We start from the raw sequence: 27,133 nt of genomic DNA on the forward strand, positions 1-27,133 counted from the left end.
TGCACTGTTTTAGCGACAGATAAAACTCTGCTCACTGTGTTTCACACCGCATTCACTCATTGAGATGCTTTGTCGCTGGATAAGTCGATTTAACTGCTCGGATGTCCTGTAAATAGGAGCACGAAGCCATAAACGTGAAAACCAAATGCCCTGAGATGCATTGCAGAGCAGCACACATGATCTTCTGTCCATCGTCATGCGGGTACTGCCGAGAGATGGCCTCTTGCCCAATAGGGTGAACTGACCAAATGGTCGCACAGTTTGAGTCCAGTGTACCTTTGTTGGGGGCATAGTCAGCTCCATCTTAACAGGTCTACTTGTGTAGTTGCTTGAATTAGGTGCCTGCTCACCTTTAAGCATTTTTGTTTTGTGTGTGTCTATTCAGAAGGTACAAAATGTTTTCTGTTTTATTTAGAAATTCAGGGAAGGCATGAACGTGTACTTGAGTAAGTACAAATATGGCAACACTACTACGGAGGACCTGTGGCATTCCTTGGCAGAAGTGTGTCAAGTCCCTGTGGAGGCTATTATGAACACATGGGTGAAACAGAAAGGCTACCCTGTGATATCAGTGAGTAAAAAGCGAGAACAGAGGTGTCTTGGATCTGATGATTTTACAGGGCAATGCTACCAGGGCACCAAATTCATTTGCAGGTGACAAGTCGCCAGGATGGTGAGAACCGGGTGTTGATGTTTTCTCAGGAGAAATTCAATGCTGATGGGAAAGCTACAAGTATGTGTCTCATCAGCCTTTAGGCTGTACCACATGCCCCCTCTGTGCACAGACTGAAACAAACCGAATTTTGCTTTTTTCAGAGGATGGCTTTCTCTGGATGGTCCCTATCAGCATTACAACCTCAAAAGCACCCACAACAATTGCAAAGCAGTTCCTTCTTGATTCTGCATCATCAGTAGTGGTGCTGGAGGGTGTTTCCTCTGCTGAATGGGTTAAGGTAATAACATGAGCATCCTGCATGTACTATCACATTATTGCACTGGCACAAAGTGGAGCTGTTTGTAGAATGGTTACGAGCTTCAAAACAATGGAGGGATGGGTGCACATTTTGATAATTCTGCTTAATGCCCCAACTCAATTGCAGCAGGCTGTATTTGAAAAGGCTAGATTTCTGGAGCATATGTATTCTTTCGCAAATGTGCATATTTTGGGCCATCTTGCATTGCTGATTGCAATTATGTGACATTACCTGATGTAACATTTGCCAAGTGTATTGTGAAGCCTGTTAGGAAAACCTGAATGTTGCATCTCGCATTAAAAAGGACTACTGAGGCAGCATAATACCTCAGTCACAGAGCTGACTGTGAACTCCCTTGAGCTTCCTTGATCTAAATGAATGCAAGGGAGTTTCGCCTCAAAGATGATGTCGCTGTGTCACGCGGCCTGTAATAAGCTTCTCAGAGGATCCCATCGGGCAGTGTTCATTCAATACGAACACATAAACACAAAGTGCATTTGTCACGTGAAGAAAATATTTTTGCAAAAAGGGCGAATATGTTGTCAGCAAAGCGCTTTTGTCCGCTGTGCTGGACACCATGCACTACATTGTGCAATGCCTGTGCAATGAATTGAGACTGCTAATTTTCCGCTCTAACACTTCGCTATTGGAGGTTGTGCGGGTTGCTCACATGCGTCGTCCATCGTATAGCACTACATGGCGTGGAGAATTGCTACATGGCTACACATGTGAGGTGTGAGCATGCGTGATCAAACAAACGAAATGGCAGGCCGTCAAGTGCCTAGGATGAGAGCATAGTGCAGTCACTAGAGTAAACCATAAGTAACCGAGCTGGAATACTTATTTTATGCGATAAAGCTAGTGTAATTGCTTGTAAAGATGAGATTTAAACCTCCTTTCCTTAAGGACTGCTGTATGACATGGCATGCATCTTTCTCCCTTGGGATAAAGACTACCTTAGTTGAAGGGAGTTGAAAGGAGTTCAGCCATGCCCATGTGACAGGGTCATAACTGTGAAGTTCTCCACGATTTACCTCAGGGGTTCAGCATTACTATAGCACCTGATGTATGTGATGTAGTTTTGCTAATTTGTATTTCTTATTCTTAAATGGGCATGGAACCTGAAACCTTTTTTTCTGGCTTAAGTTGCAGTTGGTGATTTGAGTCCTGGTTTAGCAGTAGTGCAGAAAAAGAAAGTGCTTCAAACTGGCTGCATGCAGCTTGACCATGTGTGACAGCTATGGGGGGAATGTTGACTTATATTGGGAGTCAATTTTTTGGGGGCTGGGAAGTTTGGGCCAGTTGAGTTGGGGAGTCGACTTATATTTGGTGATTGAGATCACATTTTTAACTATGAGGTCTTTCAATACTACAAGACTTTTTGCTACTGTTTATGAGGTGCCGAGAACAAAACCGCCTCTGGAGAGTGGCATGCTATGCCACAGTACACTTGGCTTCTGTCACTTTAACCTAATTTGGACATGCAAATGAAATTAGTTCATCCAAAATTGACGTTAAAGGGTGCATACGAAATTTACAGCTAAAGCTTGTTAATTCAACCTTCGTTAATTCCGAAATTCGGGCAATTGTAACTGCTGACGGCGACCCCGCCCAGTGCCAGTGTAAGTCTATGGTGTGGGATGCTCACTACTTCGGATGCTACACATCTCGCACTGGTTAATTCGAACGGTTCCCAAAAAGAGGCAGTGTCTAGGAATGACTGGCACGGCAAGTGGGTGTCACAATAACCCTACTCAAACCTGAATTGCATGTTGCTCACTCGCCTGTGCCCCCTCTGATGTGCACGCAATGGCAGGCATAATGGAAAATGGACGGCCATGTCTCTGAGAATTGTCCAACCGCATATTTTCGGTTTCACTTTTCTGAGCATCACGCCAGTCCATGGCGACGGCAGCTATTGGCCTCATGTCAGCCAGCCATCCGAGCCCAGCTGCATACCGTTTCGGTCACTGACTGGCATCACTGTGCATTTCCCTTGCTGTCATTCGCGTGGTTCTTCCATTTTGCTGAAACTGCACGCTTGTCATGTGCCATTCGCTGTTTGTACAATAAAAGCTCATTAATTCGAACTTCACGGGGCCAGGAAAAAAGTTCGAATTATCGAATGGCCTCGAAAAAACTGACAAGAACCATTTGATTGTGGTATATGTACCGTATTTACTCGCGCAATGAACCCACTCGTATAATGAACAAACCCAACCCAGATTTTTGCCTAAGAATTTGAAAAAAAAAAAGCGTCAGTCGTTAATGCTTCCCTCCGTTTCGCACCGTCACCGTCCACAATGCATTTCTTGGCAGTGCGCCAAAATGCTATTCAGTGGTAACATCACGGTGTGTTTACCTTTTGACGTTAGCTCTAGCAAGGGGCAGAAGCGAACTTTGTAGAGTGCCAGCGCTTGTCCGGTTGTGCAAGCCTTGTTTTCAGTACGTTCGCCTTAAGGGTGACCCACATGGAGCGAACTTGCGCGGCAGAAAGTCGATGCACCGCCGCCATGCAGCACCGCAAGCGGTGGAAAACGGGCGGCTGCCGCCAGACCGGTGCTGCCAGGATTTAGAATGATATGGTTCCATATGCTTAGCAAAATGGTGAAAAGAACAGCTGTGCATTTACAATTAAGCTATTATTTATTCACTGGCGGCAGAGAGGACGAATTATTCTTTGTGACCCTTTTCTGAACCAAAATAATTAACCTGTTTGAACCTCCCGCGCTTCCTGACGTAAACCAACGCGTAGTGGCTAAGCCTAGCAGCTTCGAAAACCCAGGAGCATTGTGACAATATGGCGCGTTTCATCGCTAAAATTTTGTGCTGCGGGCATCTTCAGCCAAAGCGAAAGCTTCATGCGACTTTTGTTTGCCGTGAGCATGAAGCACAGTGTAGCGGCAACGATGAGGTCGTGGTGAAGCGAGAGGCCGCTTCGGCAGGCGTGGCCATGTTGTAGAAGAGGCCCACGTTGATAGCCCACATTTTCCGCTTTCGGCCAGCGGCTGACCGCCAGGCCGAAAATAGAGGAGGCGCTGGCCAGGCGATACTAAAAGCCAGCGTCATAATCGCGGCTGATCGCGTGCTTCCATTGGCGACTGATGGGTGGAAGGATAATTGACACTCGCAGATAAAAAAAAAAGTTTTTCGCTCGTAATTTGTAGCGCCCGTCCAAAGTCATAGCCTTTCATGGGCGTTGGCTGGGACTGTGCCGACAGTACTTATCTGTATTTCCGAATTAACAGGGCTCGAATTAACGAGTATTTAGTTTTGAGCTTCGGAGGCTGCGCGGAAATGAGGGTAGGCAGCTGCCACCGCGGCTGCCAACCCCTACCCTCCGGCGCCGTCGGTCGCCGCGCCAGTGATGACGCTATTTAGGCTTTACCCACTCATCCACGGTTTTATCTGGTTCCATCTTCTGTCCCCGTTTAGGACGAGCACAGCCTCTAACTATGCGGAAGTGCTTTATTTTTTTTTTTGCCCACGTGCTCTGTGCAAAGCCGCCCAGACGCGGCAGCGCATAGTTCGAATTATCCATATCGGAACCAACTTGCTTTCGAATTAACGGGCTCTTTATATACACAGATCTCTATGGAACTTGGCCGGACCAAGTAGTGTAGTTCGAATTGTCCGAAAAATCGAATTATCGAGGTTCAAATTAACGAGCTTTCACTGTACTATGAACCACGGCCGCGTCTGATCCAGGCGGCCATGGCAAAGGGGGCTCCACAGCTACTGCTTAGTGCCGTGAAGGATGCTGGGGAGTCCCTTTTCATTTTTGAGCAGTTCTGCTTCGACGCTTCCAATAGTGTACATGCAGTAAGACGTTGATGGAAATGTGAAAAATACTTATTGTCGCATTATTCTCATCTTAAAAGCAGTCGATCATTGCTAAATCTTTCACAGTTTTCCATGATACAAGTAGTAGTTGTCAGTTTTTTGAGGTCATTGATAATTCTAACATTTTTTGCGGTCTCTTGAAATTTGAATTAACGAGGTTTTACTGTTTGTTGGTTGCTGTTCAAGCATCTGGTTCAGAGCCTGGTATCGTTCCACACCACAGGCAGTACACATTACAGACAATTTAAGTGTCTCAGCAAAATTACTGAGATCATATTTTAAACGGGGACTGAGGACAAATAGAAATCTGCCTATATCGATAGGGTACTGCGTTAGAAATCACAAAGAAACCACTCGCACCGAAAATGGGAGCTTTTGTAAGCTAGAAAAGACCAAGAAACGAAATACAGGTGTCACCTCCCCTGGCCAATTTTACAAGTAAAATGCGTATGTCGACACAGATTTTTTCTGCGGATCCTAGAGTTTACACTACACTGTCATTCTCTTCAAAATGGTGGAAACCCATCCTTTTTGTTAAGGACATCACGAGTTTGAATCGACTGGTGGAAAGATTTTTAAATCCAATTTTTCCGCACATGTGTCAGCATATTCATAAGGAGCCACGGAATCAGTTTTTAGTGAGAATAATTATTGGGTGAAATTCTCCTTTGTCCTTTAGCACACCAAGGGGTATAGTCAGATTGGCTGGAATTTGAGCTAGGCTTTGGAAATGCATACTACCTTTCAGTGAGAACAAAGGTGAGGTATTGTGCTTGTAAAATCTAGCCTGTAGACTTTCTTCTTCTGGACAATTCTTCTGAAGTTGGAGCAAAAAGAGTAAAGCTGTGCACAGGACGAACAACGGAAACAACTCTTGAAGTAGAACTGTGGTTGTACAGATTCAAGAAGTACCATCTAAATTGTGTACGAGATGGCCCTGTACTAGCTTGTACCAGAATGTGTAATAATATGTAGTGTTTGTCCAAGACAAGGTGGAGGTAATGTCCTGATGGGGAATCGAATGATTGGAGTGGTACTTGACGTGTATGCTGCTGCTACTAGTACTTTTTTCATTGCTCTCTTACCCTCAGGCAACATTAATCAGTGCACTAGCTAGTTTTGCCCTAGTCGTTAAGCTGTCAATAAAACAATTCTGTTTAGTTGAAGCCTCAGTGTTTATGATATCGGCACCTTGATGGTCATGCAGTATATTTAAATCTGAATGCAGCACTTTCAACTAGGTAACTTAATGTACCCTCCATTTTCTGGGCAGTAATGGAAAGGCTGCAAACAAGTGAGGGTAACATGTGGTACCATGGCTGAGTGCTCATTGATGTGCCGTGCTTCACCTTCCCTTCTACTTTTGTTGGCAATGGTGGAGAACCTGCAGAAATGGAAAGCTGCCCTGAAAAGCAGTGTAATTAACTACACTTTATGATGGATGGATCTAATGGCAATTTCTTGTAGTCTTGTTCACATGCATCACCCTTCATATATTCTTTTTAAAAGAAAAAATGACTCTTGTGAATTCAACAAAGGCCAGTAACTACTACTTATAGGTGTACTGCAATGTTGTCAATAAACAAATCTTTAGCGTTCATGAAAATAAAATTGATGGCCTTATTTTTTTAAGCCTTAGTTCATGTTTATGGATCATGCAGACTGCATGCGAATCCAGAAAAAAGGACCACTGTCATTCAGGGCTGTCTTAGCAGTCTGTGGATGTAATTCTGAACCTGCTCAGGTCAACGTTGGAACTGTTGGCTGCTACAGGACCTTGTACAGTTCTGAAATGCTCAGCCAGCTGATCCCAGCAGTGGAAAACAAGATCTTGCCGCCTTTGGACAGGCTGGGCCTTCAAAGTGACTTATTTGCTCTTGTAAGTTCATTATTTTTGTTTGCTTGCTTTTCTTTCTTTTTTTTTTCCTTTTGAGTGGTTTCTCTACCACCTTGTGGTGCCATAGTGTAGGTGTTTTGAATTTAAGTGTTGTCTGGCACACTGGCACCAAAAGAAATAAGGCACTGCATGGGAATTTTCCACAAATCGTGATAACTCCATTGATGTAGCTTAATTAGAGCTCATTTTTTTTCCTTTGTTGTGCAGAGTACCACGTTTGTCAGAAAAAGTGGGAGTGATGTGCTGTAGACACACGAAGGTGATGTTAGAAACTAGCTGCTGTGCTCAGGGTGTGATGCCCGTGTCTGGCTTGTGTGACCATGTGGCCTTATTTGGTTGCAGACACAGTCTCAAAGTTGGCAACTATGATGAAGTGTCGCTCACTTTGCTGCACAGGGCTGCAAGCTTTTCAGTGCACTGCATGACCCTAGTGTGCCCTCTGGATTTCAGCGTAGTGGTCAGTTCTAGCAGTTCGAGTAAATTACAATGGATTTTTTTTATATACTAAAAGGGCATCTTCACCCAAAGACCATCAAACACATGGTCACTGGTGAACTCTGCTCCTGAGTAAATCATTGCATATTCCAGTAAAGTGGTATATCTGTGTGAATGATTTAATTTGGTTATCCACACTTATACCAGCAAGTCAGAAAATCTGTCAGTTGCTTGCAACCCTCTGTCTTGCCTGTTATCTTTGCTTGGTCTCATGATTGCTTCATTCCATGCATGCAGCTCTTAAGGTACTCTTGGTGCTAGTGATGAACGTTGCAAAATAATTATGCCCTCAGTCAAAATCAGAGCTTAAAGCCAGGGAGCTCTCTGAGACCCCCATCAGTATTGACAAGGAATCTGAGACTCCCTGTGCATGTACTGTGCAGATTATTTCAGGGGGCATAAAAAAAAATTTTGTACTATCAGAAAAACTTTTGCAGTATCCAGGATCTTTACATTGTTTGGCTGAAAAGACGTCTGCCTGAACAGTGTCTTCCGGTCCGAGAAGTCGGCTTTGTGTGCATAAACTATTAAAAAGTGGATCTAGAGGACACCTTTCGTCAAAAGCTTATGTCGAGGTTTTTTTTTTTTTTTGTTAGTGTTGCTACAATACAAGCACATCACCTTTTAAAATTCAGACCTTGGTGAGGTAACAATATTTGCAAATATAAGTGAATATTTGCGTGAAAATTATAGTACTTCGGACCTCTTAGGCAAATTGAAATTTTTTCGTGCTCATTGACCACTTATAGTCATTTCAAGTTGGGACTCGACCCTTCTAATCTGCTGCTCTAGTGGTAGCAGCCATCCCACTGAGACGGTCATAATCGCTACTCTGCAAATCTAGAAATACAAAAATAATGCAGCATATTTTTAAGCATGTGATCGGGCATGTTCTAAACCACCATTTCTGAAAGTTTTCAAGGTAGCATTTTTTTGCAAATTATTTTTAAAATTACTCGCAATCGAGTGCATTTTCAAACATGGAAAAGGGTCCCACCAGGCCCTCCAAAATGAGTATGGATATTGCCTAAAGAAAACATAATCATATCTCAAAGTTGTAAGGTTTCTAGGTTCCAAATTTAAGGATCTATACCCCTCCATATTTTGAACATTTGTCAAGATGTGTTGCTTTTACTTTTTTAAGTGGCACCCATCCTGAAAGGCAAAATCATACCCATCACCTCATTACGCTGTACATAGAGTGTCGACAGAAAAATATGAGGACAGCTGGGTGCAAACCATCTTTTTTTACAGTGGTCCAAAGGTTATGTTTTGTCAATAGAGGAAAACCAGCCCGTGCACGAAGTTGGCTTTGTGGTGTTTTTTTTTTTTTTTGAAAAGGGAATTTTTTAAAAAATAAGCTCAGTATGTTCTTCCCAGTGCACTTTCATCATTATATATATTTTTTTGTTGAAATTTAAAATGTTGTTCGGACATGCGTATTCAATCCCTCGTTGACAGCACCTGCATTGTCTGCTGTCCGTGCATTAGCAGCATGCGATAGCAGCTTGCAAGGTAGAGATGCAAATGGGCAGACAACGCATGCCATATCACCTGGACCAGCAAGGCACACCGTATGACTAGTACTATTCAAACTTTTCAGATATATACCATTAGCTGATCACCAGCCATCCCACTGCGCTTCTCCTGCACTTTAGATGCTTTGCCCAGCTGCTAAGCACACTTGCACTCATTGACCTCTTAGCCCGTCAATGCACTCTCTGCTGCTGTAACCTACGGCTTCATTGCTTTTTTATTGCTTTTTCGGGCCTCATTCTTTCAGGAGGAGAGGCAAGGAATGTTCGCTCTTAGTGGCACATCCACGGTTGTTCATTTTATCTGAAATGCAGTGCCATTGCCATTAAGAATGGGCTCACTGATACATAAAAAAAGCTGAACAGTGTGTAACTTTTCACTGGTAAGAAACCCAGTGGTTTTAGGTGATACTAGATACTACTTTGTATAAAGGTATTTTAAAAAGTACTAAAGGCAAATTATTTATTTTGCTACTTTTACACAGTCAGCCAAGATGAGAATGGTTTTTTGCCACTTCATATCACATTCCAGGTACAAAGCGGCCACAAGTCTACTGTGGACATCCTTCGCCTCATGGAAGCATACGTGGAAGAAGACAACTACACTGTGTGGAACTCGATCAACTCGTGTCTAGGCAAACTGAATCAACTACTCTCGCACACTGATTTGCAACCGCTTCTGCATGTCTATGGACGCCGGCTCCTGGCCAGGATTTTTTCCAAGTTGGGCTGGGACCCTAAGCCCGATGAAAGTAAGCTCTTTTCCTGCTCATGTACAAGCCGTTAGGAGTCGACTTGAAACCTCCTTTTCTTTCATACTACCATTAATATTATGAGGCAGCAGTGGCATGGAGCGGTGGCACATTCATTTTTCAAGAATTGTGCTGTGTAGTTTCATTAGCAGCCTTGCAGCCAAGGTGAATTCCAGATGTATGCTTATGCTGCTTTCTATGCTAAGTCCCCAGTGCAAGTTTGGAGTGAGCATCGTACTAAGCCATCAAGCAACTCAATCGTTGTCATTTCAGGTGAAAATGCAGTGTCATTACTTGAAATTGAACTGCATCTTTAAAAGCCTGTTTTTAGTACTGGAATATTTCGACAGCACATTGTAAATGGGCAGAGTTGCTGCTAAACATATGAAATATCTTTTAAGGTCACTTGGCTAAACTGTTGCGAAGCACCGTGATTGACCGCCTGGCTCGTTTCAAGGATCCAGAAGTTCTGGCTGAAGCCAGGAGAAGGTTTGATGCCCATGTGGCTTGGACTGCAATTATCGCTGCTGACATACGTGGAGCAGTAAGTCATCGTTTTTAAAATCATTTTTTGTATTTATGCACTACTTGCTTCCTTGGCTTACGCCATTTGGCGTAAAAATACAGCATTTTAATTTACCATTATGGTGATTTTGAGAGTTCACCTCATTATTATCGAATTTTTGAATTGGGCACTACTATATTTACTCACATATAGGTTGACTTGTCTTTCTCCCAAATCCTGGTGTCCAAATTTGGGACCCATTACACGAATTACAAACGGTGAGGTTCGAAGCTGGCTACAAATACAGAAAAGGGAGAGAATATCACCAGCAATGGTACTGCAGAGAGTCCTGCTTTCTGGCTGCTTTTGGGCCTTGAAACTATGGCAGTTTCTACCAGGGTTTTTTAAAACCTTTGCCGTGCAAAAAATTCTCAGATAAGGCCAATCTGAAGACAAGCACAGAGCTAACCGTGCCAACTGTGTACATTAGAGGTGTCATTGCAAAAAGGAAACTTCTCCCAGTCACTCATTCTCACTGTTAGTCGTGCCTTCCAAGTGTGGGTGACCATTTTCAGCAGCATTTAAGAGCGCTGTCATCTCACATGTGGATGTGCTGAAAAGTTGAGCGGCAATAGGAGGGTTCCATGTCGCTAAACATGCATGAGATACTGTGGAGAACAACAGGTGTGCTTATTGGTGTACACTAACAGTGCAAAAGCTTTTCGTGTATCCGTGGAGGATCAGTTGATCATTGCCGTTGACGTACGACGTTGATGACACTGTGGACATTGTGGGTGCCTGCCAAACTTTAATACAGTAAAAGTTCATTAATTCGACCCCTATTAATTCAGAAATCCGGATAATTTGAACTGCCAGCTCGGTCCCGGTCAACGCCCATGCAAGTCTATGGATTCGGACGCTATGGGTCTCGCACTGGATAATTTGAACGGACTCCCGAAGGAAGGCTGCATCCAGTTGTTACCAGTGTGGCAAGAGATCGTCAAAATAGCCCTAATCAAAAGCTTAGTTCCATGCTGCATAGTTGCTCATTCACCTCTGATGTGTGCGCGAATGCAGGCGTGCCAACAAAGGGCAGCCCCGTATCTGAGAACACTCCGGCTGCTTAGTTTTTTTTTTTGCATTTTTGTACTCTGTTTCATACATAGCAGTCAACGCTGCAGAGGCTGCGGAAGTAGTGTGTCCGTGAGAGCATATTACTCCGCCACGTATCATTCACTCTTCTCAAAGCCTCGGTGAGTGTTTGAACGAAAACTAAGAGCAATATAAAACGAAGTGCTAGCACTGAAATCGCGGTCGATACTCTGAGGCGATCAATGTCCCCCCCCCCGGCCTAAAATTTTCACTAAGTGTGAACTTCTTTTTAGGTTCGGATGGAGTCGTAGCAATTCACCCTACTAGCTTGTACAGTCGAACCTCGTTATTACGAACACTGATATAGCGAATTATCGGTTATAGCGAACTAATTACGAATTTTGGTTGGTCATGCTTCATTTCAGTGACATTTATTCTTTTATAACGAAACCGAAAACGCGAGATCCGCCGCGATATCGGCTGTAACGAAGAAATATTTGGTTTACACGAGGCTCAGAACTTGAAAGTAGCATAAAAAAAAACAAAAACCAAAATGAAAATCGAAGGCCGATACACAGCTGAATTTTTTTTTTTTATCGTTTGAAAAAGTTTTGCCGTCTGGCACAAAAATCGCGTTTGGATGGTCGCGCCACCTGTGAACAGAGCGCGAAAACTCTGAAAGCTCATGACATGACAGAGGGCCGAAAGGCGGCGCCACTTGTCCAGCGGTAAAGAAAGGCAAGCGCAGCAACATTGGCAACTTTGAGGCCGGCGTTCTGACATCAGCACAGCGGCCAGTCTTGTTGTTGCAGCGCTCGAAATGGCATCGAAGAGGAAAGCGATCTCGCTCCAGACAAAGCTGCAGATACTGAGAGCTGTGGACAGTGGCCGCAAGAAAAAGGATATTGCTTCGGAATTCGGCGTTCCTCCAAGTACGTTATCCACCATTTTGGCCACTAGAAAGAAGATTGAGGGCAACACCGAGGACGCCATAAAAGCCGACCGTAAACGAGTTAGGCCTTGCCATCACCCGGACGTGGAAGCGGCTTTGCTTTCTTGGTTTAAAGATGTGAGGGCGCGAAATTTGCCGGCGTCGGGAGCACTTCTTCAACGGAAGGCCCACAGCCTGGCCTGCGTACTGGGGCATGACGATTTCTGTGCAAGCAGCGGTTGGCTGCAACGTTTCAAAGATAGGCACGAGATCGCGTGCCACACTTTGTCTGGCGAAGGGTCCGCTGTCGACATGGAGACATGTCAAACGTGGCTGGAGAATTTTCGTCCTCTGCTCCAGGAGTACGACGAGTGCGACGTATACAACGTCGACGAAACCGGCGTGTTTTTCAAGTTGTTGCCAGAGCGGTCACTGGCGATGAAGAACGAGACCTGCCATGGGGGCAAGAAAAACAAAGACCGGGTGACTGTCGTCGTTGCCGTGAACATGGACGGCTCCGACAAAAGACGGCTCACCGTCATCGGCAAGTCGGCACATCCGAGGTGCCTGAAAGGCGTCCGGAATTTGCAGGTTCAATACACGTCGAACAAAAAAGCGTGGATGACGACCAAGCTTTTCGAGGACTGGCTGAGAGCGTTCGACCAGGACATGGAGAGGCAGCACAGGAAGGTCCTGTTGCTTTTGGACAACTGTTCGGCGCATAAAGTTTCGATCGTGCTGAAGGCAGTTCGCTTGCAGTTTTTGCCACCGAACGCAACTTCTGCTTTGCAGCCTTTAGACAAAGGCATTATTCGTTCGCTTAAGTGCAATTATAGGAAGCGTTTGGTGACGCAACTGGTGTTTGACATCGATCGACATAGATCGACAACAATAAACATCAAGACGACACTCGAAATGTTGTACGGGTCGTGGAATGAGGTGAGGCAGTCGACAATAAGGAACTGTTTCGCGGATGCCGGTTTTGTTCTGCCTGCCGACGAAGAAGAAGTGCAGCCCGAAGACCAGGCAGAGCTGGACAGAACTTGGGATCGGCTGGCAGTCCCAGGCGTCGAATTCGACGATTTCGTTTCGGCCGATGAGAACTTGGCCGTGGCGCCCGAGCTGACGGATCAAGAAATTGTGGATCGCATTTTGTTGCCCGAGGATGACAGCAGCAGCGACAGCGGTGAGAGTGAACGGGATGAACCAACGATGAGCAGTGCGGATGCCGCGGACATGGCCAGGAGGCTGAAAGGATATTTGGAAAAACTCCCGACGACGAAAACTGCTGACGTAGAAAAGGCCCTCTTGAGCATGGACAATGTAGAAAACTTCATTCTGCGCAGCGCTGTGAAAAGCCACCAGACGAAGATAACATCTTTCTTCAAATGAACGAATGCAAACCTGTTTGGCTGATCCCGGGCTGGCGTTGCATATGTCTCCTCGCCCAACGCCGCCTCTCCTCCTTCTCTTCTCGCCCAACGCCCCCTCTCCTCCTCCTCCTCTTCTCTCAAAGCTGCTTTGGCAGCTTTTTTTTTTTCAACGGTCCCTCTCGGGGCCACCAATCGCGCTTCGGCAGAGCACGCAGGCGCGATGGTTCCCGCTGTGTCTCACTCGAGTTCCTCTCTCTACACCAAGTCGCCTATGCGCAGACACATGGTGCAGTCGTTTCGCGCCACGCACTTTCACGTGCGCGGCGACGTAAGAACAGTCGTGTCAACCTTCCCATATTCCGGCCTATTTTGATTGAATGCCACAAGGAGACAGGTAAGGATTACCACGTTTGTAGTGGGTTCAAAGCCAAGTATATAATGCATTTTAGTGTCTAGAATATTTGCGCGAGCCAAATTACGAATTTGTCACAGCCGATATTTATGTCTACTGTTACAACGAATATCGGATATAACGAACTGATTTACGGTCCCGATGCTACTTCGTTATAATGAGGTTCGACTGTATCATACTGCCACATATCATTCTTACTTCTCGAAGTCTCAATGAGTCGGAGGGCGAGAATGTGTCGGGGGGTAATACGAAGTCCAGGAGGTTGCTAGTCATCACACTAAAGATTTGTCGCAACAAATTATGCCTGTGTTCACTTTGGTTGTATGGCAGACTACTTTTTTTACACGGACTTAGCCTGCGCAAACCAGGCGCGCTGGCTTTGGGAGCTTTGACTGCTATGTATGAAACGGAGTATAAGCTTCACATCAACCCGCAGCGGTGGTGGCTCGACCAGCGAGTATCACCCAGCCAACCTAACCCAGCTGAACACCGTTGCAGGCGCTGATTGGCGCGTCGCTGATGATTTCTTTTGCCCCCCCCCTTTTTTTTTTCCGTCTGGCTTCGGCACCAGTTCCCTTATTTGCGTCTGCGGGGCTAAATTCTACCACCAGTGGGCCGAAACTTCACAATTATCATATGCCGTTTGCTATTTGTACGGTGAAGCCTCTTCACATGCCGCTTATGATAGGTGTGATGTAGTAGCAGTGGAGCTGCACCATGTCACACCATGAAGGATGCAGGAGGCTCGTATGATTCGAGAGAAGTTCTACGTCGACGCTCCCGACAGTACGCGCGCAACAAATCATTAGTGCAAACGTGAAAAGCAGTCATTGCCACGCTGATTTCATCTCAAAATCAGGTACCCGTTGCCTAGTCTTTCACCAAATAAATCTACCGTGATGCAAGCAGCTCTTGACAGTTCTTTCATGGTCATTTGATAACTTGAACTTTTGGATAATTTGAACATTTTTCATGGTCAGTTGAAGTTCAAATTGATATGCTTTTACTGTAGAACGAAATGAAGGCATTTGTGTCTTTTAACTTCTTTTGTGTATTCCTCAGAACACGGTGTCTTCGTGCTCAGCACAGTGTGCAATCTCCGTGGAACGACCTATTCAACGTTCAAACTTTTTCTCTTTTTTTTGTTCTTGATGTTATAGGGTTGATCTTTATGATGTATTTACTAATATGCAAATAAATGGGTAATCTTCGGTGGTGTATTTTAAATTTGATATTTGTCAAATTTGGCAAAGGAAACCCCACTTTTTTTCTTTTCAAGGTTTACCAGGCAACAGCATCAGTTGCTGACAGAAAGCTGTATGATGAGTTCCTGAAGGTAAGTTTAAAGGGGCCCTGCGAAGTTAATCAAGCATGAAATCTTTATTCTTTGTATGTAAAATATGATACAGTGCGATGCCTGAACGCCCAAAGAGGTTGCCGAAATAATTAATATATTATTTTAATCTCCGAAAATGCTCGTTTGAAGCCAATTGTGTCGAAATGCGGCGGCAATTTTTGGCAGCTGAATGAAATGAGATGGCATCCAGATTTGCCGCTGCCTTAACTGTAATTGGTTGGGCATCCATTTTGAACTTAGTTCCTTTTGTACTCGGGGAAATGGATCCAAAGTATGACATCTTGAAGTGCTGTAAGCTTTTCACATCCAACAAAAGTTGACAAGAAGCAGTTAAACGAAATGAAAATTTAACAAGAATAATGGCAGTAGCGACACATTCCATTTCAATCTTCAAACTCTCATGGAGGCGAACGCTGTTGAAACTGCACTGAGAAGGCAGCAAAAAATAGATATGTATATAAATAAAGAAAAGAGAACCTAGCTGACACACTTTGCCCGAAAATGTGATGAGAAAAGCCGGACAGGACGCGAGGTTGTGGGTGAGGGACCGATGTTAGCCTTCTTATCGTACCAAGAAAGCAACATCCAGGAGCTTCCTTTTGTTGATTTAGTAACCCCTGCCCCATGCAAGCTTTGCATGCAAGTTGCCATTGCGTGTCTGCAAGGCATGGTTCTGGTTGGTGGCACCCAGACTCAGAAATGGGTGAGTGAAATGGGCGAGTGAAACGTTTGGGAAATGCGTTCTTGTTTTATCTCTTTATTTTGAATTTTTTAAGTGCAATAACTTTTGTTTTTGTTTGCATGCTTTCATTTTAATAATTGTTTTTCACTGTTCTCTGGAATGCGTAAGGAAACCATTTCACCAGATTAATCGGCACTGAAAAAAATTACAGCCTATTTTGTATAGTTAATCAAATGTAAAGTAGGTGCGCTAGCACTGCTTGAGGGGGCGCCAGCAGCACCCATGCTCCCTATCCGGAGTCCCCTGAAAGAGATTCTACACCATCTGTGAAACACAGCCGCAGCTCTGAAACAGCCACACTCTCATTGGCTGCAGCTGTGCGACCGCGTTGCTTTCTCATTGGCTTAGCTGCGTGACGCACATGTTTCCTGAAAGAGATTCTACACCATCTGTGAAACACAGCCGCAGCTCTGAAACAGCCACACTCTCATTGGCTGCAGCTGTGCGACCACGTTGCTTTCTCATTGGCTTAGCTGCGTGACGCACATGTTGCCACCTGGTTATCTATTGCGCTTCAAGGTTGAGCACTGCTTCGTACAAAATCCAGCAAGATCCATGTTTGTGGGCAGTGGTGCTATCTCACTAAATAAACATTTCAGTGGTCCTTTAAGGCATTTCTTTAATTCTGAGTACAGAGCTAAAAGAGACCGACCACTGACCTAAACGTGTTGTGAGATTGTGGTGAAAATGAAAAGATCTTGCCTCATATTGTAAGAATTGAGCACTGTAATATCCAAGAAACGGGGATTTATAATTTTAATTTGGCATTGAAAATCGTTTAAAAGAAACTGATGTGCCATCTTGCAGCGAAACCCTGCCATTATAAGTGTACCACCACTTTACCACATCGAAGGAAAACATCAGTGATTTGTTTTAAGTACACAGCTTTTTTTTCTTTCAGGAGTCTTCATTGTGTTTTATTATAGTTTATTTTCTCTGCAGTGTTTGTTTGATGAAGCGCTCTATTATGACCTTCCTCTATGTGGCTTACATTGCTGTGTAATACCCCTGTCACACGGGCACCACAAAGGCCTTTAAGAATCAGGTCCTTATATCCAAAGGTGTAAGGAGTGCAGCTACACGGCAAAAATGTTGCGCCTTTGCCGCTAAGGGCCTTGGAGGCGAAGGCACTCGTCAGAGACCTTTGGAGCCCAAAGGTGTGGCCTTAGAGAACCTGCGATCGCAGTGCCATCCAACGTCAAAAAGTAAACGCAATAAAAAAAATAGATACAGCCAACAATGTTTGAAAATATTTTTTTTTTTTAATGGGAAAGGTGTTCTGGCTTTGCTTTTAGTGCGGGTGTTTATATTTTATGCCCAGATTTCAAGGCAGTTAAAGTGTTCAGCAACACCGAGTGCCCCTGGTGTCCAAGGCAGTACACAAAACCTGCCGCTGCTGATGAGAGTAGCTGTCGCAGTGCTTTTAAGGAAGCTATCATAATAAAAAAATTGTCTGAGCTCAACGAATGGACAGAATACCCCACTTCAATTTTAAAAGACTCACTTCAGCCGCCTCGAGCACAGCAGCGGGTGCTAAGCCCGAACGACTGTTTCACCTTCGGGGTGCACCGTGTAGCTGCATCGCTGCTCCTTTAAGCTTTTGCTCCTTTGGTGAAAAAAGGTGCCTTTGCTGGAAAAGCCTTCGAGGAATTCTGTGTGACAGGAGTATAACACAGTGAGGTAAGCCTGTGTTACGACATGCTTCTCAATACAGGCAAACCTGCTCAACCTGCTCAATACAGGCAAATGCACACAATGCTCTCTGAGCTCTGTAAAAATGAGTTCTAGAGATTTATCCTTTAGTTCACCCTCTGTTTTGCTTATTTTAAATGGGATGTTCCCAACAACCTCTATGGAAGGGATCACCCTCCTGTAATGATCAGCTTATCCTCTTCATCAATCATCCCGAGCAAACCTAACCGTTAGAAGGTACACTTGGCCAACTGTTGGCACTGTTTCAAGAAAAGGCTAGTCTGGAGAAAATGTTTTCAAATAACCTTAGTGGGACAAACTTATTAAAAGTTCACAACCTGCATCATTACTGCACTTAACTATTCTTCAGTCCTTGAGAGTAGTATGACAAGATCACAAAGTTTGGTGTGCACAAGAATGCAGGGAAGCCAGAAAACTAGCATTCCTGCAACACATAAACACCTTAAAAAAGAAAGCGTTCCGATCTCTGAACATAAAGTGCTCTCGTGGAAACGCTGGAGGTCCGATAGGCCATGTCTTCTATACATTTATCCCTTTCCTGGTACACTAATGTCTGGATTATGGGTCTCTGGTTCAGCAAGGCCTTCATACCTAAAACAGCTGGATCTGGTGAATAACCTTGGTCTGTGCCTTTTGTGTGAAGTGTACAGGACATCCCCTGTTGCCAGCCTCCTGTGTAGATGCAAATTAGCCTTCACTAGAGATAGATGAACTACAATGACATCACCTTTGTTATCCAAGCGTCGCAGCTTGTCCTTCTAGAATACCATATTTGCACAATCGTAAGCCAACTCGAATGCAAGTTTTTCTGATTTACCTGAAAATGCAGAATGTTACCTAGCCGAGGCCCATCTTGATAACAAGCCACCGTGAAAACATGGCAGTTTTTGCTGACGACATTTTGTGGTGTTGGTGATGCTGTTTGTTACCTTAGTCATTTTTGGTATTGTGATGAAAAAGTCAAGAACCACAACTTGCAGTTTTCCGCAAGTACACAGTACTCACTTTGAATAGCACTGCCTGGTATAAACTGTCTTTCTTTGCAGGATTACCACAAATGCTAATTATTCTTTTAGGTTGGGCATTGGAGAACAGGTGGCAATGATTGCATGGTCCAGTTACCATGTGCTTACCTGCAGAGAGCGTTATCGTCAGTAGTCAAAGGGAGTGGGACTAGACCAGACTGTACTGTATTCAAACAAATTTTGTTTCCTGTAGAGTTCTAATTAATGGTGCTGTACTGTGTAAAAGCAGACAAAGGCTATAGAAATTGTTAGGGCCCTCTGTTGAGGGGAACATTAATTTTTACCGTTAACAATTAACTTCTGATAGTAATGTGACAAACTAAATGTTTACAGCTCTACAGGAACACTGACCTTCAGGAGGAAAAGAACCGACTCTCAGCTGCTCTTGCTGGGGTAACCAACCCAGAACTCATTCAGGCCACTTTGGAATTTGCTCTCTCGGTAGGTGTGAACCCCATCTGTCTCTCGATTGAAAATTAAGCATATTCTGATGCGAAGTTCTCATCTCACTGTACAGGATGAAGTGAAGTCTCAAGATGCTGTCTTCGTCATTATTTACTGTGCTCTCACGGCTGTTGGCCGGGACCTGACATGGAGCTTTTTCAAGAACAACAAGGATGCTGTTAGGAAACGCTACTGCTCAGGCTTCCTCATTGCAAGGCTTGTCAAGGTATGTCTGAAGGTCTAGATGCTAGCATTGTAATTTCTTGATAAACAGTCCTTGAAAGTTACTTCATGTGCTAAAGCTTATGTTGTTAAGCCTGCTTGTCTCAGACATGCTGGAAGTTGTTAATTGGCTTGACTTTTGTTGACTGCAGTTACTCTCTCTTAGCTGTGCTTGTTGTGGAGTGGGTATGTTGGTATGCATGCTGTTTACATGAAAAAAGTGAACGTTTTGAATGCTCTATCAGATCGCAAATTCAACCGATTACTTTTTTCTGCGTAGGTATGTAAGCATTCAAATGTTTATGCTTGTCATGCCTTGCAATAGCTGCAGTCCCTCTTTGTGCAGAAGCACATTACATTACTCCATTCTTATGTTGAAATTTGTGTGTGTATATGTCTACATAGTATACTAAGCAGGGCGATAAGCAACTCCAGCTCACACACAGTAGGCATACAGCCGTCCAGTTCCTAAGTGATATTACAGGAGCATATATGGCTTGCTGGTTAGCTTCGCGGGACTGAAGACAGTTGAAAAACAAGTGAGAATACACGCCTCTACGCTGAGTACAACCCGATCTGTGTGTCGTCTCCCAAGCTCTTGTCGTTGAGTGATATGCTGTAGCGCAAGCCCTTTGCTTGAAGAGTTCTCGTTCACCAGCGCAAGCTTGAATAAGACGTTCCTTTTGATCCACATCTTTTTGTTCCTTTCTGTAATTCTGCGTGCACAGTGAGCGCAGGCAGTGGTCACTAAAAAGGGGAGAAAGGAGCATGGTGATAGCAACTTTTGTGGCTGTGGTCCGGTATGCTCCGCACCTGCGCTCAATGCACGCATGACATTTGATAATGCTTCAAGAATACAGAACATCTGGGGTTGTGTCTTGCTCTGTAGAAGAGCCTAGCAGATGATACTTGCAATGCAGTGTCCTCAGTGCACACATGCATCATTTCGCTTGCTTGGCTTAGATGCATCGGGCCCCTTGTTTTTCCTTTTTTTTTGTGTGTGTGTAAAATCTAACAGGTAAAAATTGGGCTGTTTATTTTTTTTTAGCTTAAGTGGGAATGCGGATCTTAAAACTTTATTTATTTATGGCAGGATTCTTATTAAAATTACTGTGTGTGTGCGTACGTGTGTGTGAGTGAGAGAGAGGGGGATTGTAAGACCAGGAACGCAGATAAAGCCTGAAGCCTATGTGCACACAGTGAGTCGCAGAAAATCGAGTCGCGTGAAAACGTCTGTAGCTTTGGCTCTGCTGCCGGCAGCACTGGCAGGTGGCCCACATTTTTGTGTGCACCATCCATGGTGGTATTGAACAACCCTTGGAAACTGTCAGTCATTCAGAAATGGTTCACTGTAAGGAGCCACGTCTAGCAATAAATCTTGTGAATGAATGATCTTTGACAACTCGATGTCGTTTTTGCCTCGCGTGACGTGAGGCTAAAAAAGAAAGAAAGTGGATAGGCACTAGAGGCTACTAGAGCCTAACTTGACACTACAAAACCTCTCTTGATAAAAGGCCACTACTTGTAAAGGCACACCGAGAAACTCTATCTGATTATTGTTCTCAGTAAAAATTGAATCTTCCGCTTTTTCCGAGCATGGTGACATTTGTGCGGCAGCAAATGGTGCATTTCTGGCTGAGAAAATTGGATTAAAAATTTTTCTTCCACTCAGTTTAAACTTCTGATGTCTGCACCAAAATGAACTAGTTGCCATCGTTTCAAAGTGAATGGCAATGTAGCGTAGCCTTTGGGATCTGCACCCAGACTTTGGTGTCAACACATGCATATTTTACTTAAGAAATCGTCCTGTGATGGCAACGCCTGTATTTCATTTTTTGGTCGTTTCCTAGCTTATAAAAGCTCATTTTCAGTGAGGGTGGTCTCTTTGGGATTAGAACTTGGTACCCAGTCGATAAAGGCCAACTTCAATTTTTCCTCAGTGTCCCTTTAAGACAGCTTTCAGAAAACCTAACTTGGAAAGTTTCTGAAATGAGCAAAGTCTCGTATGGCAAAATCACTCTTATTGTAGTCAAGGTGGAAATGTGTCCTTTGTGTTGTACCCCTGTTATGTCCCAAATTTTGACTGGCAGATCGATTTTAGGTACTCATTCATACATGTGTCATGTTGTAATTGTTAGTAATTCTGTCTCATTGTGAATGTTCCATTAAGCAGTAGTTAGCAGTGCAAATTTATCAGCTAACGACGCTTTGATCTGAGCAGACTTGTCCTGGATGGCTTGTAAAATTGTGTGTGCAGCACTTGTAATGGCATTTTCATGTTAGCGTTGTGATTATTTAGAGGTACTGCTTTCACTATGATATCCAGCATGCATCACAAAGTTAGTAGAGAAAACAATGCCTGTTTGATGTGATGCAAGTTTGTGATGCCTTGCAGGAAACTTTCTGCTGTAGGATCTGGGTTCATCATTTTCTGCTTTGGTGTTGATATGTGCACACCTTTGGAGGCAATGCCATATTATTTTTTTTGCACATGGTTAGAGATGATGTTACATATAGCATAGTAGAGTGGGCAGTTGTGTTTGTTGCAGCAATTTTAAGAGAAAGGTACCTGTGAAGGAAAGGTTGGAATGATAATGCATTCAGCAAACATTGTGTTCAGATGTGGGAAAAGCCAGTTGTTACTTGAAAAAATTTTTTTTTTTCACTTGTGGATCATGGTATTGTCTATTGCAGTGCATTACTGAAAACTTTGCTACTGAAGAAAAAGCTTTGGAAATTGAGGTAAGTTCAGAAAACTGCATCCTCGCATGTAATTAAGCATTTGCGATTAGTTTTTTTTTTTTTGTTCAATGCAGATAATAATATTCTGCAAATAATTTCGAAGTGAATGTTTTGGATACTTCTGACACACAAATAAGCCGGAATGGTGCACTAAGAATTTTCAAAAACGTATTCTTCGGATGCACAAGGCCATTACATGAAAAAATGAGAGAATGCATTGAAGCTTTGTCACACTCATTGAAGCTGTGTCCACTTTGTGCAAAAATGGCCGTCGGAACTTGGCGGAGCCAACCTGCATGCGGTGCCGACGTATCTGGGGGGTGAGAGACCTATGTGTGGGGCCTCCAACTGCTGCTCTTCATTGCGATTTCATCGTTGTGCAGCTGTTGCTTTTCGGCAGTGATTCCGTGGACATCTGCTAGGCGTGTGCACCGCGCGCCCAGCGGCACCTCACCTCAGGTGTTGGATGGGGGGCACCCATCTTCGTGTGCCTCGTGCCAGCTGCCCTCCGTGCTCGTGCCATTGCACTTGTTTAGCTAATTTCACACAGAGAAGAGCATCTAGGGCAGCTGCAGTCAGCTCAGACTCGTTTCATGGAAGTCTAGGGAACCGCGCATCCGCAGGTGCTGCCATGCCGGTTGCGGTGCGTGCGCACCACGAATAGTTCATCCGCCTACACTTGGCATGTACGGATCTGGGCACCGCGAGCATGAGCATGCATGGACCGGCTGCGGCATACGCGCGAGACTGCAGGCATACAGCGCGGAGTCATGGCTTTGGTTGCATGCGCGCTGCTGTGCCATCCAGGAGGAGGTTAGCTGAAAAGAAACAGCACGCGACAAGAGTTCCAAAAACATTATTTACCCAAGGCGAATACTTCGAGATTTCAAATAAACTCTTAATAAACTTATAAACTCTTTAGGAACATGCCCTTGTGTCCTCTTCGCACCTTCGCTCGACAGTGGTAGATCATGGCTGTTCGACGAAAGAATGGAGTTTTGCGTCGTATTCAATTTGCACGCTAGAGCGTTTATTGCCTTTCTTGTATTTGTGTTTTCCCCTACATTCAGTGATCGTTTTCATGCATAGCCACCTTGTTATGGCTCGCAAGGTGCAAAACAGGCGCAGTGTTTGCAAATGCAACAGGTCGCCTGCCTTTCAATGTAAGTGCGCTTCTAAAAAAAAGAAAGGAAAGAGCCAAGTTGTGAGTGGCTCACTGCTGCTGTGTGCTTCTAACAATGAGTTCGCTATATCGGGATTTGAGAAGCAGGTGACGGCTGAAAAGGATGCACCATACGAGACCGCATACCCATGCCTATCATGCCACTGTCTGTCGCTCAACATTTAAGTTACACCTAAATGCAGCCTGTCACTTTAAAATTATCAATGGGCACTCTCCACTCTGCTCATGTTGATAATCTTCCAAGCCGGTCACACTGCTTATTGCAATTCGGCCGCTCGAGATCGAGCGGCTGTGTTATTGCACTCGCATTTGTGACCGTTGTACTCTTGTGACGTTACATTGCTAGTGAGCGCTTTCTCGTATGAATTATAGTGGTCCAAAAAGCCTGAACTTCGGAGCTATGGTGTCTATAGCTGTCGTACATTGTCATGTTGACCCTCAAGTGTTTTACGCGCCATGCTTAGTTTATTCATGGGATGAAATAGATGGGACCAGAATGGACGAGCCTTTCCAGGCTGTAAATTAGGTATTGTGCATTGAAAGCCACCCTGAACCATGTGAAGCGAATGTACCCACCCTTTAAGTTAAATGCAAACATTAAAAAATAAATGGTTTGCTCTGGCCTGTTGGGCACCGTTTCAGCAATATGCCTTTCTGGTAGAATCTCAACTGCTTTCCCCGAGAAGAGCATCTATTCGCTCCACGCTTATAATGATGAGAGCTTTTCAGATATGCGCACTGCACAGAGTTCTTTCATCAGAGAGTCCATTCCTGTGCCTTGTTATCAGGCTGATCGTACTATTCGGCAGCAACAATTAAATTACTCTGTTGTAAATAATATGAATATCTAGCTTTTTCACGTTAATTGTAGTATAGCAAACTACATAGCTGCAATATGTAATCTGTCAGTATTCCTTCAAGCAATCAGTATAGTGGTGCACATGAAAGCGAGGCTTATTTCATTTTAGTTCAGCAACAAATACGTAGTTACCATCTAAGAAAATTGGCAGTTAATTTTGCTTACGAATAATTAAGAACATTTGTTTTTCCCAGCTTTATTATTGCTACCTTTTCACAACACCGCACCTGTGTCAATCGTAAGTGCGGTGCCACAGCCTCAACCCGCGAGAAATCTGCGCTTTTAGTGTAAATGGGTAAAATGCTTCGCATGATAAACAGATGAGAAAGGTTTCTCATTGTGTGAATAAATGCCTGTCGGCAGAGATGTCATACTATGATCAGCTCCTCGTCTAGCAAGTGCAAGGCTCGGTGACGCTCACTTGCGGCAAACACTATCGTCCCTGTGAGATGTAACATCAGCTACAGCTCCACTCTCATGCAGTGTGATTCCGTTGCCATTTTTCATTGCAAAATTAACAGTGCGGGATGCCCACGGGCAGCAAATGACGTGTCCGTATCTCAGCCACTGGCTGACTGAAAAACTTTATTTTCAAAATATATACAGGGAGCTAGTGGAGCGGTCCTTACGCTTGCAGTGGCAGCAGGAAGCCGCGGCGAGTGGCCCGCCTACGGTTCCAACTGCTGCCGCTAGGAGGCTTTCCGTGGCACCCGTATAGGCGCTGTGCACGGCGTATTGACTGGAGCCCATGGTCAAAACTCGTGTAACAACCTCAAACAGTTCATTCAGCTTTTCCAAGACATCAAAGTTGCACATGAGAGTCTGAGACAGTGGCTCATCACACTTTCAATGGTGGGCCAGGTTAGATAGCTTTGTCTTCACATAGAAATCCCATAACATGAAGGCTTGGTCATTTTTTTTCTTCATGGAATATTTTGGACTAGACACCTTCCCATATATTTTTGGAAACCTCATTGCAGTGGACCCACAAGTTGTGTATGATGGGGCTCTTTGGCTCATGATGTTCTTTGTTTGCCAGTTACTTTGTCCGGTAACCTGCTGCAGTGACTCAGTAGTCATAGCATTTGGCTATTGCGCACTAGGGTGCCGTATGAAAGCCCAGCAGCGGTGGCCAAATTTCAATGGAGGCAAAATGCAAAGACACCTGTGTGCTGTGCAATGTCATTACGTGTTAATGAACCCTAGGTGGTCGAAATTAATCTGGAGCTCTCCACTACACTGTCTCTCGTAGCCTATGTGCTTCGGGACCTTAAAGCCTGCATGCCATACTGCGCTTTGTTAGGTGATCAATGCACGGGTCAGTTTTTCCTTTCGTCAGGGTTAAATTACATCTTTGTGGGAACTGTTTTGAGCCAGATGTGAACAAAGTGAAGGAAGTGTTCGTGTTGGCACTGTTATGATGGTCGTTTTTTTTGGTGACCAAAATGTCGTACCTCTGAATAGTATCTTCTGTGGTTGCCTGCTTTAGAATCAGATGTTATCTTTCTCTCTAAAAAAAAAATCGGGAAAACATTGATATCATCATACCATGCAGTCACACTTAAAGGTGCACTAAAGAGAATCTGAACTTGTCTTCTTACCGCGAGAACTCTATCTACGCGTTCCGGGCATTCTTAGAAACTTCGAATTAATATCCTGTGCGGCCGATTGCCCTAATTAAATCGGATTAAACGTCCCTGCTCCCACCTTTTTTTTTAACTGAATGCGGTAGGTAGGCAGAGTCAACCAACACGTGGAGTGCTTTCATCTAGTCCAGTGGCGGCGTCGATTTCGCTTTTATTTTGTTTTTTAGGTTTCTGTGAATAAACAGTTTCACTCGCAGACAATATAGCCGCAAATTAGTCCCACGAAAATAAAAATACACATGATCTCTGATTTGCGTATCACTCACTCCATCGATGGCAGAACGGCAAGCCGCCACGGGACTGGCTGACGCGTTGGTTGACTCCCCCTACCTACCACGTAGAGTTAAAAAAAAAAAAGGTGGGAGCCAGGATGTTTAACCCGATTTAATTAGGGCAGTCAGCCGCACAGGACAATAATTCAAAGTTTCTAAGAATGCCCAGAACGTGTACATATTGCTACCGCGGTAAAAAGACGAGTTCAAATTCCTCTTTAGTGCACCCTTAAGTTATCATACTAATGATATTGGAGCACCGAAGCGGTGGCCATGGTGCAGTTTAAGCATTGTCTTTTGCAGTCTGTTGAATTTTTTTGATTTTTTATTGACCATTGCATGAAAATCTGTATTCATTACTGTGTACTGTGCAACTGCTGTAAGTTTCTGACTATTCCTTACCTTCTGCAGTTGTTCTTCAGCCAGAACTACTTTCCTGGTGTGGAACGGGTAGTCCAGCAGTCCCTGGAAAACATCAGGCTGAATGCAGCCTGGCTTGCAAGAGACACTGAAGATATTAGGCAGTATCTACTAAGGACCGCCTCATCGTCGTAAAGCTTCTAATAGAAAGGTCTTTGATTTTGTGTTGGCTATTAGGCTAAAGTTTGTTTGTTTTCTTTTCAACATAAATTGTGTGAGTTTGAAAGTGTGTGCCGATAGCCTTCTTTAAAATCTCAGTTTGGAGCGTGACAGTTTTGCAGTGACTTATTTTGTGTATTGAATGTTGTGAGAATGAGATGTGCTGTAGGTGTTAAGCACAATAATGATGGATAAAAATTGTGTGCATGCGACATTTTTCTGATCATTGAATGATCCTCTGCAGATCTCACCTGTGTAATGATACTTTTTCATTAAAAATACTGCAAATACTGTCTCATCTTGCAAAACCTGGCACTCATTGTGATGTCACCACATGTGCCAAAAACTTGTGAACAGTGTCCTGCTTTCGTAAACAACAGTTTGTTTGCTAGTGCCCAGGATAATTGTGCATCAGGCACTGAAGGTAACAGTAAAGTTGCCACAACATATGCAGTGGTGGGAATACTGTGCCATTTGTGCAGACTTGTGCCATTTCATTAATCCTGCTATATGCTGCCACAAATCAATGAATTTTGATGA

The 27,133-nt window shown here is 44.1% G+C and overlaps 1 protein-coding gene across 1 annotated transcript in view; it reads left to right on the forward strand.

The window, feature by feature from the left end:
* Nucleotides 1–26,888, forward strand: part of Psa (puromycin-sensitive aminopeptidase) — a 54,333-nt gene extending 27,445 nt beyond the window's left edge. Inside the window, exons 11-21 of the mRNA XM_077646049.1 lie at nucleotides 416–571; nucleotides 655–733; nucleotides 817–953; nucleotides 6,562–6,696; nucleotides 9,277–9,496; nucleotides 9,898–10,040; nucleotides 15,089–15,145; nucleotides 18,980–19,087; nucleotides 19,164–19,316; nucleotides 22,007–22,054; nucleotides 26,426–26,888. Coding sequence (XP_077502175.1) covers nucleotides 416–571; nucleotides 655–733; nucleotides 817–953; nucleotides 6,562–6,696; nucleotides 9,277–9,496; nucleotides 9,898–10,040; nucleotides 15,089–15,145; nucleotides 18,980–19,087; nucleotides 19,164–19,316; nucleotides 22,007–22,054; nucleotides 26,426–26,569 — 1,380 coding nt within the window. The 3' untranslated portion in view covers nucleotides 26,570–26,888. The remainder of the gene's footprint in view (nucleotides 1–415; nucleotides 572–654; nucleotides 734–816; nucleotides 954–6,561; nucleotides 6,697–9,276; nucleotides 9,497–9,897; nucleotides 10,041–15,088; nucleotides 15,146–18,979; nucleotides 19,088–19,163; nucleotides 19,317–22,006; nucleotides 22,055–26,425) is intronic.
* Nucleotides 26,889–27,133: the final 245 nt, after the last annotated feature.

The sequence above is a fragment of the Amblyomma americanum genome, chromosome 1, assembly GCF_052857255.1.
Source record: "Amblyomma americanum isolate KBUSLIRL-KWMA chromosome 1, ASM5285725v1, whole genome shotgun sequence".
Taxonomy (NCBI): Eukaryota; Metazoa; Arthropoda; class Arachnida; order Ixodida; family Ixodidae; genus Amblyomma; species Amblyomma americanum.